General features: G+C 52.5%; 1 protein-coding gene across 1 annotated transcript; it reads right to left on the reverse strand.

The window, feature by feature from the left end:
• Positions 1 to 273: 273 nt before the first annotated feature.
• LOC122388088 lies at positions 274 to 14554 on the reverse strand. Its single transcript, XM_043378870.1, has 9 exons — positions 14492 to 14554; positions 7432 to 7554; positions 6860 to 6988; positions 6160 to 6269; positions 5656 to 5776; positions 3153 to 3408; positions 2486 to 2981; positions 1406 to 2233; positions 274 to 1081 (listed from the first exon to the last, which is right to left on the reverse strand). Exons 1-9 carry the CDS (start codon positions 14552 to 14554, stop codon positions 274 to 276), a joined length of 2934 nt encoding a protein of 977 aa, XP_043234805.1.
• Positions 14555 to 15143: the final 589 nt, after the last annotated feature.

Consider the following 15143-nt stretch of genomic DNA (forward strand, 5'->3'; position numbering starts at 1 on the left):
CCCTCAAAGCCCTTTTCCGACGTCATACCGCTTTGTCGCTCTTTATCACCTGAACGGCATCGCCAATACTGAACGAACTATGATCAAAACGCTGTTGTCATGATGCTCGCGCTGCTGTCATGGTTCTGGTGGTGAATAGTCATAGTGTTAGCTCCTTCTCAATTATCAAACTGCGCTGTGGCCCTCTCGGTCATCTGTGACTGTGACCACTGACCACTGCTTCCCTTTCATTCCCTTATCCCCCAAGTCATCTCGTAAGCCTCTTGTCTCATACTAGACGCTCTGGAGCCGTGCGTAGCCGCGACACTCGCACAGATTCTTGGGACAGTTCCGCACCTTCTCCGAGTTACAGTTTACCTCGCACCAGTAGTCCATGGCGAACGAGTGCCTGAACTTGCCGATCCCTCGACAGTTGGCCACGCGCTTCTTGGTGCTGTCGGACCTTCTTTGCGCCTGCCCTGCCGTCGCGATTGCCGTTTCGGTAGAGTCGTCCCCAGGAGGCTGATAGTCGTCTCCCTCGGCACCGAGAGGCACCACCTCTGTGCTGTCCCGTGTACCGGTAGCGGCGGCCCGGGTGCGTCCTCCGGCGGCTGCCAGGAGGCCGATGTTGCGGTACAGCTCCTCCTGCTGCCTCTGCTGCAGGCTGGCCGCCGTGGTGGAGTTGGTGTCAGTCGCCGCCGCGCTGGCGGTGTCGCTCCCCGTTGCGGACACTACCCGCGGCACCACGGTGCTGGCCGAGGCCAGGCTGACGGCGGTCGGGGGCCGGCCGGTGGTCCTCTGGCGCCGCAGCAGGTCAGCCGCCGCCTGACGGGCTCGCTGCCGGTCTACACCCTGGCCCATTGGCACGACGATAGCTCGCGCGCTCTGAGGCCGACCACGAGCCGCACCACTCTGCCGCTCGATCGGCTGGATGAAGAAGAGGAAGCCCGGCGCGCGGGCCTTGAAGTAGAGCGTGGTGCTGCGGTTGGAGGGAGCACCGGGTGTATCATCGCCCACGCCATTCAGCACGATCTTCGCTCGGTTGCCGCTGTGTGAGATCTGCATAAGGGTGCGGTTTCGACCGGCCTCGACAGCCGGGTGGCTGAGGGTAACACGGGCGTTGGTGCACGCGCAGATGGTCACCGGACAGGTGGGGCGCGAGCGGCCCAGGCAGTTCTCGTTGCACCACTTGGTGACACCACTCATGAAGCGCCAGGGCACCACAGCGGTACACTGTACGCTGGTCTCCCACTGTGGTTCATCGGAGTCGGCTGACTGGTTCTGTCCCTGCTGCTGTTGCTGCTGTTGCCGTTGCTGCTGCTGCTGCTGCTGCCGCTGTCGCTGTTGCCGCTGCTGTTGCTGTTGCTGTTGCTGTTGCTGCTGCTGCTGCTGCTGCTGTTGTTGTTGTCTCATGATCTCCTGGTACTGTTGTTTCTTCCTCCGCTGCTGCTTCTCCCGCTGCTGCTGCTGCCTCTCCTTCTCATGTCGCTGCCTCAACTCCTCACGAAGTTTCTCCAGCCTCCTGAGCCGTCCCCTCTGCCTCTCGCGCTCCACCAGCTCTGTCGGTAGCAGCTCAGCGTCCTCCTCCAGCTCTTCCTCTCCCTCTGCCGCTGTGGTGGTCGGCAGGGTGACCGGTCGGAGGTCGTCCTGTGCCGGTCCGCTGACTACCGGCGGAGGGAACCGCTCGACGCCGTCCCCGTCCACGGGCGGCGGCTCGGTGAGGGGTGCAGTGCGTTGTGTGGTCGTCGGGGCAAAGTAGAACGGTCGTAGAGGACCGCGTGGACTAGTGACCCCACCGAGGGCTGCGCCGGCGACGGTCGGCGCGTCCCCCGGGGCTAGGTAGGTCAGTTGGCTGCTGGTGGGGAGTCTCCCTCCGCTCTGCGCCGCCTGGTAGCGCAGTCTCTCCTCTCTCAGTCTGGCTAGCTCGGTGAGTAGGGCCTGTACCGTATCGCTCTCTGCCAGCGGCTGCGGCAGCTCGTCCTCAGCACTTGGACTCGCCGGTGTCGGCAGGGCGGCGGCCGGCCGGCTCGGCAGCGATCCCTGCAACAGCTGCAGACTAGGCCTGGCCGGCGCCGCGCCCGCCTCCCCACACTGACACATACCCTCCGGGCAGCTGGGCTCGGGCTCAGCCAGACAGTTGGTGTGGCACCAGGCGTCCATACCGGGCACTGTCACCCACACACCGACGGCGTGACACTCCCGGTCGAACGCACTCAGACCGCCCAGCTGCTTCCCTCGCCGCAGACCGGCCGATCTGCCGGGGAGAGAAGACCGGGGTTAGAGACTTGACGGAAGGGTTGAAATATTGTGGCCGCTGTGTGGCCGAATAAAACGTTTACTGTATAATAAAACAAGTTAAATGAATGTTTTATGGCACTAAATATTAAATAAATCGACTGGTTTTGATCATTCATATTTTATGCCCATTTTGGTGCGATAACATACGAAACCATGGGCTCTTTACTCAAGCTCAGCAAGTGCTCTATCTATGCCGCTATTATCTCACCTGAACGGATCGTCTGAAGAGCCGTCGATGGTGTTATCTCCGTCGAACGCCGTCGGGATGTCTCCAACTCCCAGCGACTCGAGGTCCCTCAGGTCCACCTCCTCCAGATCATCGACGTCGACGAACGGTTCGTCGCTGTCGATGAACCCGTCCGAAGTGTCGCTATCGTCTACAACATTACCATCAACATCAATGAAATTGTTGTCGAGATCGATGAACTCATCATCAAAGTCGTCGCTGGAAGAAACCTGTCTGGTGCCGGTGGTGACGCGAGTCCGATTTCTCGCAGTCATGGCCTCGTACGGTCTGTGGTGGTAGCCGGGCCGCGGTGGCCGCCGGCGTGGGTCAGAGAGGCTCCCTGGGAGCGCCGACGGAGCAGTGACCTCTGGGATCAGGTCAGAGGGCCGTCTCGGCACAGAAGGTCTCGGTCGGAACGTCTGGGCACTCGACGGTCCGGTTATCTCCGGTAGCTGGTTGAAGTCCATTGGACGTGGGACTGAGGGTCGACGGGACGGTAAAGAGGGTGAGGCGAAGTCGGAGGGCCGGCGGAGACCCGCGAGGGGTGTGCCTGAGGGGACGGACGAGGGTCCGGCCACGGCACTTGGCCCGCTGAAGGATGGTGGTGGTCGTCTTCTGGAGCCGGAGGGTGCCGTGAGGTCAGGAGGACCTCTGAGGCCTCCGGAGGGCGCCGTCAGGTCAGGAGGGCCTCTGAGGCCTCCGGAGGGTCCCGTCAGGTCAGAGGGTACCCGCGGTCGTCCGCTGGTGCTGGTTGTGGCTGGGCCGACGGTGGAGAACTCGGTGTCAGAGTTTCGCGGCAGGACGGCCACATCGGAGCAGCCTCTGAACTCCTCCTGTGGTCCGCAGCCGAGCTGACTGCTGCCGTCCGGACAGATGCCCCAGTTGTTACCGGTTCGGTATCGCCACTGAAACACCGACAGATTCTCCAGTTAGCGGCACAGTACTGCCACGGGCGTCACTGAAACATGAAAATATTTCCAGTTGTTACCGGTACCGCTATTGGAACAAAGCAGAGTCCCCGGCTCGTGCAGGCGCCAATTCACTGGGACACATTTCGCTATTGAAACAACATGGCTCATTCATGAAAGTTATCGCTGAAATTAAAGTCGGCCCAAGAGTTTCACTGCCATGTCCTGAAAGAGTTCTGTCATAATATTGCTTATAATTATTAATTTATGTGCATAGGCATTTACCTATAATTAATGCGTGAAACCGGAGTATCCATTAGCGTGCGCTGAGACGGTAGTTGGTGAGGCGCCTGCACGTACACTACATATGTTGTTTTCATTTTCAGTTGCGGTGAAATTTAATTAATCGAGTCTACTTTCTCGGCCATCCGTGGCCTCCGGCTATGATTAGAGGACGCGCCGCACCGACCGCCGGCGTCACTCCCACGTCTTGGCGGTCAGTCGAGCGTGACGCCTCGGCTTGTGGTGGCGACAGTCTCAATTTCATTGCCGTCAGGACTCTGGGTGTCGGTCGCTTGTTTTCTGTTTTACCGTCTTTTCTCCACGTGCGACGAACCGATTGTCTTTCACCCCCGGTCCCGCCCTCCATTAGCTCGATCATTTTAACGTCTTTGGTCTTTGGGTCTTCTTTGTCAAGGTGATGATGAGATATGGTTCCTAAATGAGTGGAATCTTTAGGATCGAAAACTATTTTAAGATTGCCGCTAGTAGTCGAAACATGATGTTCTCATGGCAAGTGAGGTGGGAGTGACAGATACACGTTTCTCTGGACGATAACTGCCCGCAGGTATCAGAAGGAGGGAAACGGAGTGAAAACGCTTAAGACCCAACATCGCTGTATTTTTCTGGTAGGTATCTTGTTTTGCTACAGTGCGACAGATCAGTGAAAGTGAAACACCAATGATCTATCGTTGTCTCCTTACGAAGCATCAATACCCAATCCGTCCTGATCCACATCAAGTCATGACGTGCCGTTTTAGCGGCAGTTTCGCCGGACTGAAAGCCGTGTCTCGGTCACTCGGTCAGCGTCCACTGCCCAGTCCCGTCGGTCGTCAGCAATGTGACAGACGGAGGTCCGTACGGATCTCTCGCGGTCCATCAGCTCTCCCTGCGACTGCAGCTGACTTCGTGACTTAGCAGCGTCATCGGCGACATCAGATACGTCATCAGAGGCGGCGGCGGCGAGGATGACCCAGATGAGACCGCGACGGTTCTGCCCGCCACTATGACCGTCTACCGAAAACCGTCTACCGCCCGCCGCCGCCTTTTGCCGTGGGCGACGGGCGACAGATGGTCTATAAAGCCAACGCCGAAAGCTAGTAGAGATTTGACGCCACCCCTGTAGCCGACAGGGTTGTGGAGCATCGTAACAGACAGGGTGATAATAAACCTGCCCTAGTGCGTGCCTGGTAGGTTGACTGTCCCAGAAGGTGTGCTTCCCAGATACTTCGGCGGAATGGGGGGTGATATCAGGGAACGCACGATGCATGCTCTTCGGTCAGGTACCTTACTTGGTGGCACCTGATTGTTACAGGAGGCGCGCTCTGCGTCAAATGTCATCCTGTTTTGGGAAATGACATTGTTGGAGGCATTGAGTTGCCGGGTGATATTGGTTCAGATGAGGTATTATTGACCGAGGGGAAGAGAGAGAGAGAGAGAGAGAGAGAGAGAGAGAGAGAGAGAGAGAGAGAGAGAGAGAGAGAGAGAGAGAGAGAGAAAGAGAGAGAGAGAGAGAGAGAGAGAGAGAGAGAGAGAGAGAGAGAGAGAGAGAGGCAGAGGAGGTAGAGAAGCCGGGTGCCAGCTGCTGTGACACTAATGCCGTCACTGGGACACAGCCGCTCAGAGTTTCTCGGCACGTGACGACAGCTGTCGGCAGGGTGTGGCCCGGTGGGTGGCCGGGATGGACGCTTCGTGAGAGACCGAGATGTGTTCAAGTGTCAACCGATGTCCGGGAGATATAAAACTTGCAGATTCCGCTCAGCTGTTCGGAGCTAATAGCAGAAATCCGTCCGTGCTTAGGAAGTCCTATTGGTTTTACGTGGCTGATTTCGTATAGCCCATGCATTGATAACGTCTTTTTCTCGACAAGTGACGTTTTAGTGTTACGTTCGAGTCATCCATTGGAATTGAAAATTGCGTCGCTCCCGACCTCACCTAATGGATGTAAGGGCCGGTGCAACTGACCTGGATGACGCAGTGGGCGCAGGTCAGGTCAGCCGGCAGACGGAGTTTGACCCGGGCCATCTCCGACTTTTCTCCGACCCGATACTTTGTGCCGGAGCCGTCAGCTAACCGTAGTAGGTGTCTGTAGGTCACAGTCGGTGTTCACGGGTCACAGTCGGAGGTCACAGACAGCGGTCACAGGTCACAGTCGGTGGTCACAGGTCACAGGTCACAGTCGGTGGTCACAGGTCACAGGTCGCAGTCAGAGGTCACAGTCATGAGTCAGATCTTGCAGGTCATAGTCATTAGCTACAGTTCACTGACAGTGTTCAGAGGCCACGATTCATAATCCTGCAGTCACGGTCAAATACAGTGATCAGACTTCTGCAGGGATAACGGAGTGCAGACTCAGGTCATTTTGGTGTAATGAATCTGTACGGTCTGCCTGGATGTCTGTCTTATCTGTCTTTTTGTCTGTCTATCCAGTAGTGTTTCCGTCTATCTATCTGGAAGTGAGGCACCTACCTGTTGAGACAGGGCTGCGTGGCCTCCGGACGTTCACGGCTCAGCTCGCAGATGCGGAACTCCATGTATCCGCGGTGTGCCGTCGTGACCTCCACCACTGTCGAGATAATCTGTGGAGGGGTCGAAGTTCTATTGCTTGTGATATGGCAGATATCGAAATCTTTGAAACTCTCCGGATTTTCCTCTAAATATATGCGACACACAAAACTTGTTATTGTAAAATAAAATGGGAAAATGGATGTGATTAGAAAAATACCCGCCTCGCATGTTAGCGGCTAGCAGCATAAGGTGAAGTGAAGATCTGGCCCTTTGGGTACCTATGACACATTATATGCTATTTTCTACAAAGTCTGCTCCCGTATCGTTACTGTTATTGCTCGTTTTCACCTCGTTAAATTCCTACATCCCCTACACCATGCAGTAAATCCCGCACGTCACCGCCTACTTTCCCTCCCATCTATCCGCCATCCTCTCCAGGACCCCGAGAATCCGTCCTCCGATCTCCCAGCTGTGATTGGAGATCGGAGCCCAGCCTAATGTCGCTCTAAACAGCATCTCTCCACTTTGTCTCCCTTTGTGACTCGTCTTAGCTCACGGCGAGACGACAAATGGTGGTGGCACCGATCTGTCGGCGCCTCCGCCAGGTGCACGGCTATCGTAGCGCGGCGGCTATCACGGCGCGGTGACGATTGTGGCGCACCTGTCCGCGGCGATATCGGCGCACGATGCCGCCGGTAGCGAAGCGTCCACCTCGCTCGTGTGGCCGCGGCCAGTCGTCCCAGCGGTCACCGCAGATACCGCATCGGCCCCCGTTGGCCAGCCATTGGTACTGAGGAAGGTCGGGTCAGGTCAGGTCACTCAACAGAGTGCTGGTAAGGTGCAGGGGTATGATAAACCACGGTGGTCAATTGTCCGTTATCGGCGTTATCACTTCGCTTGATAAGTTCTGCCTCAGATCAGGCTCTGTTCGAACGGCATTATCAGTTAAATGCGCGTTCGGACTAATCTATTTATAAGAATCAGCTCCTGCTTCAAATCCCGGCTCGTTTCACACAGTACATACAATGAATTAGGGTTGTCTGGATGCAAAAGCATTACAAAAGGATTCTGAACAATAATAATACTGCATTTGGCAATTATGATTCTGTCCTAAATCTACGTTACGGCCATTTCAGCAGACTCAATCCCTTGAGATCGCGCCGAGTCTGCCGATAGTGGTAATGAATGAAGGATAAATGCCCCTAGTTTCGTACTGCCGTTGTAGGCACTCACAAACAGTCCTCCACAGCTGCCCTCGTGGTCCTGGTAGTCAACCGGCGCCTCGAAGCCCATCCTCCACATACTGGCTCGAGACGGCGGCTCCAGAAACCGGGCGTGGGAGAGCACCGGCGTCACCTGGGCAGAGGGCGAGAGTCAGAGGGCGAGAGTTAGAGCAGACACCTGAGTCAGATGGGAGAGTCATAGCGCGGTCTGAGTCAGAGGGCGAGAGTCAGAGCGGGGTCTGAGTCAGATGAGAGAGTCAGCGTGTGATCTAAGTCGACTGGGAGAGTCAGAGTGTGAGATCAGAGTTATCCGAAAGAGTCAGAATGGACCCATGATTCACCTGGGAGAGTCGGGTTGGACCTCTGAGTCGACTGATGAATTGACAGGTCATATCGATGACCCGAGAGAATCGTCACTCAGCTGGACGGTGAATCGGCCGATCGTGGGTATAGACTAGAAAAGAATGTAAACAACGGATAGAACACCTTATTATTGTTCTTCGACGCAACCGGAAAGTGAAAATTACGATGTTACTTGATAAATTGCAATGCAATATGCTCTTAAATCAATTTGTCAATTGCAACCACAAATGGCAGAGTCAGACGAATCCTTGAGTCGGGCGGCAAAGTCAGGGGAACACGGAGTAGCAGAGTGAGTCCAGTTGGTGTCGTCTCAACAGATACTGCCTGAAGTGACCAGTCACCGTCTGAGAAAGCCAGCAACGATGACAAAAGAGGAGAAATAACGGCGCTCGGATAAATAACAGGTGATTGGCTAGATCACAGTCGGCAATGGCACATAGGGTCCGCTGATTGTAATTAATGCCTCAATGGGTCGGGAAAACGGTCGGCCTTGTATTCTAATGGCTAAGCTATGGTGCATGATCAGTTATTCACTGCAATAAGTGCAGCGATAATTTCATGCTTTGCTATTCGTGTACCTATCTAATTGCTCTTCCATCACTATACGTTTTATCTCGTGTTTTCCGTTTCCCATGTGGACGACCGTTTCCGAGACTGTTTTGTGTTTTCCCTGGCGAGCAACTTGGAAGTGCGCGTGCCGCCGGGATAAGGATTATTAGTAGATTCAGGGGGATGCTGTTCGTGATCCTCACGGTCCCACGGGCCGACTGTCGCGTCACCGCCTGTCCCACTCCCATGGGTGTTCCGGCCTTCCACGGGACAGGGGCGGCGGTGAAACACCAGCTTTCATTCGCAACAGGTGGTACCCGCCACTTACTGCCTTATTTATATTGTTTTTTTACGACGCTTCAGGTCCTGCGAAATCACTGGCATTAACGTTGTAGGCACAGCATGATATATGACGAATAACTCGCCAACCACGCTAGGGGTATTACCATAGGCGGATGAGCCAAAAAACCGGACCCAGGCAACATCTCCCATGGGCTTGTATAACTGAGAAGAAAAACATGCTTCGTTCAGAGGAGTACGTTGTACGTGTGAAAATTCTGTTCCTGCACAACCGCGGGGGACGTGGGTCGGATCCGAACACTTTTTAATATTACTTTTTTAAGAAGACATAATCGTACCTTATGATAGCATCAGCGTCCAATTGCGTAATATTACATTATGGAATTAAATCACCTGAATGAAACATGTACATGTATACATATACTTGTGTGCGAGCAAATACAAATGTATGCAAGCAAAATACAAATGTATAATACCTACCTACCTAGCATGTACCCTATTTGCGAGCAGAGCAAAGTACATATGTATATCGAACGACTCTGCAGTGCCAAAGACGGACATTGAACTTGAATCCCTATTAGCTGTGTTGGGTTGCCGCATTCATTCCCTCGTAAATACTCTGCAGGGTGCCGAGTTTACGTAACGTTTCCTGCACAGCTTTCTGGACAGTGGTTTCATGTTCAAACGTAATCTGGTTTAGTCAGCGACACGAACAGTTCTGAATGCCTACATGACAAATTATATAATCGACGCTTGTACCCACTGACCGTTTATTGTGGCCCCTCGGTTTTGCTTCTTATGAAGCATTGAGCACAATTTGTCGTGAACCCAGTTCTTTTCCGCTGACTGGCCATACCAAGAATCTTGGAGTTTGGACCATACACACGAATACTTTTCCTGTTGCATCTCTGCGGGGATTAAAACTATGTGCCACTTTTCTTAAAATAAGCTGTCCTTGACTCCTTGTCCTTGCCATCCTAAGTTGTTGAATTAACTAATTTGGAAAAGGACTAAGTTGCAAAAACTTCCTACCTATTAGGTGGTAATTGAATCACCGTCATACAGGCATCGGTAGGATTGTGATTGCAGGATTGCAAAATCCTGATTGCATTCTTTTTTGGTGGACTGCACCTGGATTTGAAATCCATTCCAAAAAACAGGATTTGATTGCGGATTGGATTGCATCATACTTCCAATTTTTGCAATCCAATCCGGATTGTGTTTGATTAGTGCTTTGAAATGGTTTGTTGCGATTGAAAATTATGAGATCGGCTTCATCGGCTTAATGTACCTACTTTGCTATCAAAGGCATTAATACATCGAAACTTGAAATAATTTAAACGCTTTTAATTTAAACGCTCAAAATAATATACGCTGATGAACTACATAGGAAGAGCAAAATTACGTATTTGAGGGCGAGTTTTAAAAATATAAAACACTGGTTGGGTAGAGGTTTAAATGTGGGGGTGTTTGAGGCAAAAAATATTTCCCATAAAATACCTGTGCCTTAGATAGGAATTACTCGCAAGACTAGGTACTAGAAATGGGTGATTTGGGGATGGAGGCACGGCCCTATGCCCCCCCCCCCTCCCTCCCCCAGATCCACTAGTGCACATAATAATACAACAGGATTGCAAAAAAGGATTGCGGATATGATCACAATCCAAGTGAAAAAGGGGATTGCGGGTAGGAATGCAATCCACTTCGGCACTAAGAATGTGGATTGGGAATGCAATCCTTTCAAAAAGGATTTTACCGATGCCTGCGGCGTCATATAATGCCACAAACGTGACCTTAAGAAGCATGATAATTGCCCTTGTAGGACCCGTATTGTTTCAGTTAGACAAATTAGTTAATTAAGATGCCGACCAGCATTGGTGCATGGAAGTGACGTTTGTTTTATTTCGCTAGCGACGGCGTTTGCTCATTATCTAGCAGAGCTCTGTGGCTTAGGCGATAGCAGGATAAGATAGCGAAGTAATGCAGAATGCTGGCCGCGTAGGTATATGTTTCGCACTTTTGCGAGTTATGCTATGGTGCACATCCTGTTGCGCTTATATAGGAGCTGATAGGTATCAGCGATGCAGGTTGAGTCGAGCCCTCCACGATAGGTACTGATAATTCGTAATATATGCGCTTGTCTGTGATAATAGGCATGCCATTTTATGGCATGTTTTTATCTTTTCAGTTGAGGTGATTCTGAATTCAAGTTTTTCACTCTGCGGTAATTATACCAATACCTGTAGCTATGCCGGTGTGTCGGTTACCGTTGTGAATCAACATTGCAGATGTGCATAAATTAGAACTCATTGAAATCTCTCAACTGGTGAATCATTCGTGTTGTTATACATAGTATAATAGTGTCTCAGCATGTTGTTGTTTTATTGGATACAACAACCCATTGTTTACGTTTCCCATTGTATCCACTAAACAATTGTTATGTGTTGCGGCTTCATGCCCACTTACAAAGATTAGGGGAAATGAAAATCAGATGCCGTTCTGCCTAATCCTTAGACTCTCCCTCCGGTTACCATCCCAGCTACCCAAGCAAACGTTCAATCATTGGCCGTCGAACACTGCATTCGTCACGGTCGGTGTGTCGTATATGCCCTCCATGATGCTGCTGCTGCTGATGATGATGATGATGGTGACTGATTGGTGATGCTGGTTTGATGTGATCAGGTGCACGAGATAGATATGAAGCTGACTCGCGCCCATTTGTTGAACAATGTTATGAATGCTCGGTGTGATCTCGTTCCATACAATGAGTGCACTCTGCAGAGCTGAACAGAGCTGAGCCAACAATGTCTTCCGTGAGTTCCGCTTATATTGAAGAACATGACACTCGAATCGAAAGTTATTCGAACATATACCACGGTATACCTACGGTGGTGTATGTTCGGTGTATTTGCATAATTACGAGCGAGCGAGCGCAGCGAGCGAAGTGAGTCTTTTCAATATAACGGAAAAATCTCAGTATGAGCGGCCCGGCCCGGCCCGGCCTGTAACGCTTTTGAGAGGCTTATATCTCAGCAACCGCTGGACCGATTGGCCTGCGGTCTTTTTTGTTGGGTAGCCCAATCCCTTCTACCCCGTAATTGACTACTTTTGATACATCTCAGTGACCGTCGTGGCACGTGCCACGTGAAAAGTCAAGGGTGTTCAAGCTGTTTTGCAAAAGTAGTGATTTTGAGAGGCTCATATCTCAGCAGCCGCTTGGGCGATTGACTTCCGGTAATTTTTGTAGGGTAGCAGCATCCCTTCTACCCAAAATAGGATACTCTCGAAGCATGTGGGTCACCCCCAGTGCACGTGCAAAATACAACAATAAGAGGTGCCAAATTTGTTTTCATTTCAGTAACTCGGTAATTATTGGGGCGATTTCGCTGAAATTTGGCATACAGGTAGGCACCCACCAGGCAATGCATTCCCATGTGTTGCGGTTAGGGTGCTACTGCACGTGCGCACGTGCAGGGGGTGTTTCCAGATCTCGAGAACGGCTGGGCCGATTGCGCTCAAATTTGGTACACGGTTGGGGACCAGTTAGTAGGGTGCCGTGCAAAAGTCATTTTGGACCCCGTTTGCACGTGCGCACGTGCAGAATGCCGCTTCCAGATCTCGAGAACGGCTGGGCCGATTGCGCTCAAATTTGGTACACGGTTGGGGACCGGTTAGTAGGGTGCCGTGCAAAAGTCATTTTGGACCCCGTTTGCACGTGCGCACGTGCAGAATGCCGCTTCCAGATCTCAGGAACGGCTGGGCCGATTGCGTTCAAATTTGGCACACCGCTAGCGACCGGTTAGAAGGGTGCTTTGCACAAGCCCGTTGGAAGTACAGTGGCGGCGGAAGCAGGGGGGCAAGGGGGGCAGCTGCACCCTAAAGCTATGGAAAGGGGCGCCTCGAAAATCTGTAGAGGAGGCAGGAAGTTAAGAGGTGCGGCAGCCATAAAGCTAAGCAGTGCGACACCGCAACTGATAAAGGCACTTGTGACACGAAGAGGGTGGCAATGACGTGGGAAAAGTATCTTTTGATATGCTGAAGAGTGGAGGGCATCCTTATCTGAAACAAAGGCAGATGCTGCCGACCCTGTCGAATATAATCTTGCCAGGCGATAAAGGCTAGGAGGGCGCAGCCACTCGAGAAGCGCGCCATGCGGAAGAGGGGCGCCTGCATGCGAAAGACTGTGTGTCCTGTGTGTGGGACGAAAAAGAAACATTTATGGAGTCGTCTTTGAAGGCGATGGCCTCCGAACGCCAACACGAACATATGAGGGCTTAGCGTTGCAGGCTCCATGCGACAAAAAGGGGCGCCTGATGGCCGATATGCGAGAGGAAATTAATTTGTGTAACATTTATCAGGGGCGGTTTGCCGTTTACAACATATGAATGTTAAGGGAGGTCCGAGATTGGGGCCTGTAAAATTGCACTGTCCGTATGGGCGGTCACACCCCTAGTGCTAGGGCCTATTTTGCGTTTTTTTTTTTTACTGGGGAGATGATTATGACCAGGAATAGCAATCTGCAAACTTCTATGGGCGCCTGTATAGGGGCGAAACTGATTTTCCAGTGCAGGGACGGCCATCGGCATTGTGGGGCGGCATTCATTCCACTGGGGCGTCTGCCAGTGTTGAAGGGCGGTATTCATTTCAATGGGGCGCCCCGCGCCCGTTGGTGTTGATGGGCGACATGTATCACCTGGGGCGCCTATCGGAGATTGGGGCGGCATTAATTTCACTGAGGCGCCTATCGGCGTTGGCGGCAATAGTGCTGCAATAGTGCAGTGCAGCCCAGGCGGCATGCTGCTCACCGGCCTGCAATTCTCTGTCACCGAGTTAGTGTTATGGATTCGGCGCCTTCTTCACTAGTCCATACGAAGGTGTTGGAACCGTGGAACTCTTTTCGATATGCCTTATTCGGAGAATCTTATGATATGGTGATGAGGTTGTTTCTAAACGAACATTATGAAGGTTACATTTACGCTATGGAATGTACCTAACTATTTCTCGTTACATAAAAACTGTAATTCTGAACGTGTTGATAGGTACACTCGGGGGCAGATTGATGTTCCACCACTCCCTACCCATCGGGCTCCCATGGATCAGCAGTGGCTGCTGCCAATGTTGCCTGCCCTCAGCACTGCTCAGCACTGCCTGCCAATGCCAGTGCTGCCAGTCCTGCCACTGACAGCAGCCAGCGCGGGAGCCATGGGAGCCCGATGGGTAGGGAGTGGTGGAACATCAATCTGCCCCCGAGTGTACAACACATTGTCAAACGTCTCTTCACTGTTTGTGTTACTACAACCGTGTATATGGTAAGGGGCGCGCAGCGGGAAGGGGCGCTTCAATATCGTTTGCACCCCTATCCTAGAATACCTTCCGCCGCCACTGTGGAAGTACCCTCTCGCCGTTCCGCACGTGCAGGGCTCACTATCTCGCTCGCTCGTTCTTCGCCCAAAAGGCGTTTTACTGGTAGTTAATAGATATGTAGATACCTATGCCTACAGCCCTACAGTGGTCTATATTGCTTCAGTTCAAATGATAGGTGTGATCAAGATTGCTTTACAGTACTTTAGACAGAGTAGTAAAGTAATCTTGTGTGATAACCCTTTGCAAACACTCGACTCAGAAGGTACTTGAAGCGAACGGGCTATGCATGGTACTTCCCCCTCTTAATAGAGAAAGGCATGCTCTTCAACTCCTCAGCTTACAGGCTGTTCACTTGAGAATGAGGTGGCCGGTGATTATTTTATTTCTCTTTCCTTACGATGGGAAGAGCGTATTTCGCCCGACTGATGACATTGCGGCACGGCTCATCCTCCCGTCACCCGGATGAGTCCGATGTAACATCACACGCCACTCACCTGAGTGCAGAGCAGCTGCGCCAGCAGTGGCAGCAGCGCGGCCGTCATGTCCGCCATCACCATGTCGCCGGCGCGGCGGTGACGGCCTCGTCTTCACGCCGACCCGCTCACATGGAAGGCCGGTAGGGCATGTAAGAGCGCTACTGTGTCCTTAGCCTTTACCAGTCTACCGTCAGAGACAGCTGATCTGCGCCCAGTCCTTCAATAGTTGACCACCAGTCCGCGGTCAGAGCTAAGATAACACTGCTCGTTGGTCCTCAGTCCACCGTCAGGATGCTATCAGTTCTCAGTTCACCCGCGGTCGGTGCTCACTCCTAGCCTCAGTCACTGGCCGATGACTGATAGATTTGACACGGCTTCACTGCTCGTGTGTGGCCGGTTTCCAGAGCTGTGTGTGAGTCCGAACACCCTCCGACCTTCCCACCCCAGCCGTGACGCCGGCAGACCTCAGCTGTGCTCGATGACCGGGCTCTTCTGCAGCGATGGTGGAGAAGATGCTGATGACGCCCCTCGGTGTGAGGCGTCCTGAATCGTCGACTTTCGACGGCACACGGCGACTGACGGGCTAACTAATAACTACCACAGCAGTCAGTAAGCGATGTCTTCGCTTCCAGTGTCTCGGCTGAACCACCGTTTACGTCTTCTGCATCCT

Source organism: Amphibalanus amphitrite, unplaced genomic scaffold (assembly GCF_019059575.1).
Source record: "Amphibalanus amphitrite isolate SeventyFive unplaced genomic scaffold, NRLGWU_Aamphi_draft 000308F_arrow, whole genome shotgun sequence".
NCBI lineage: Eukaryota > Metazoa > Arthropoda > Thecostraca > Balanomorpha > Balanidae > Amphibalanus > Amphibalanus amphitrite.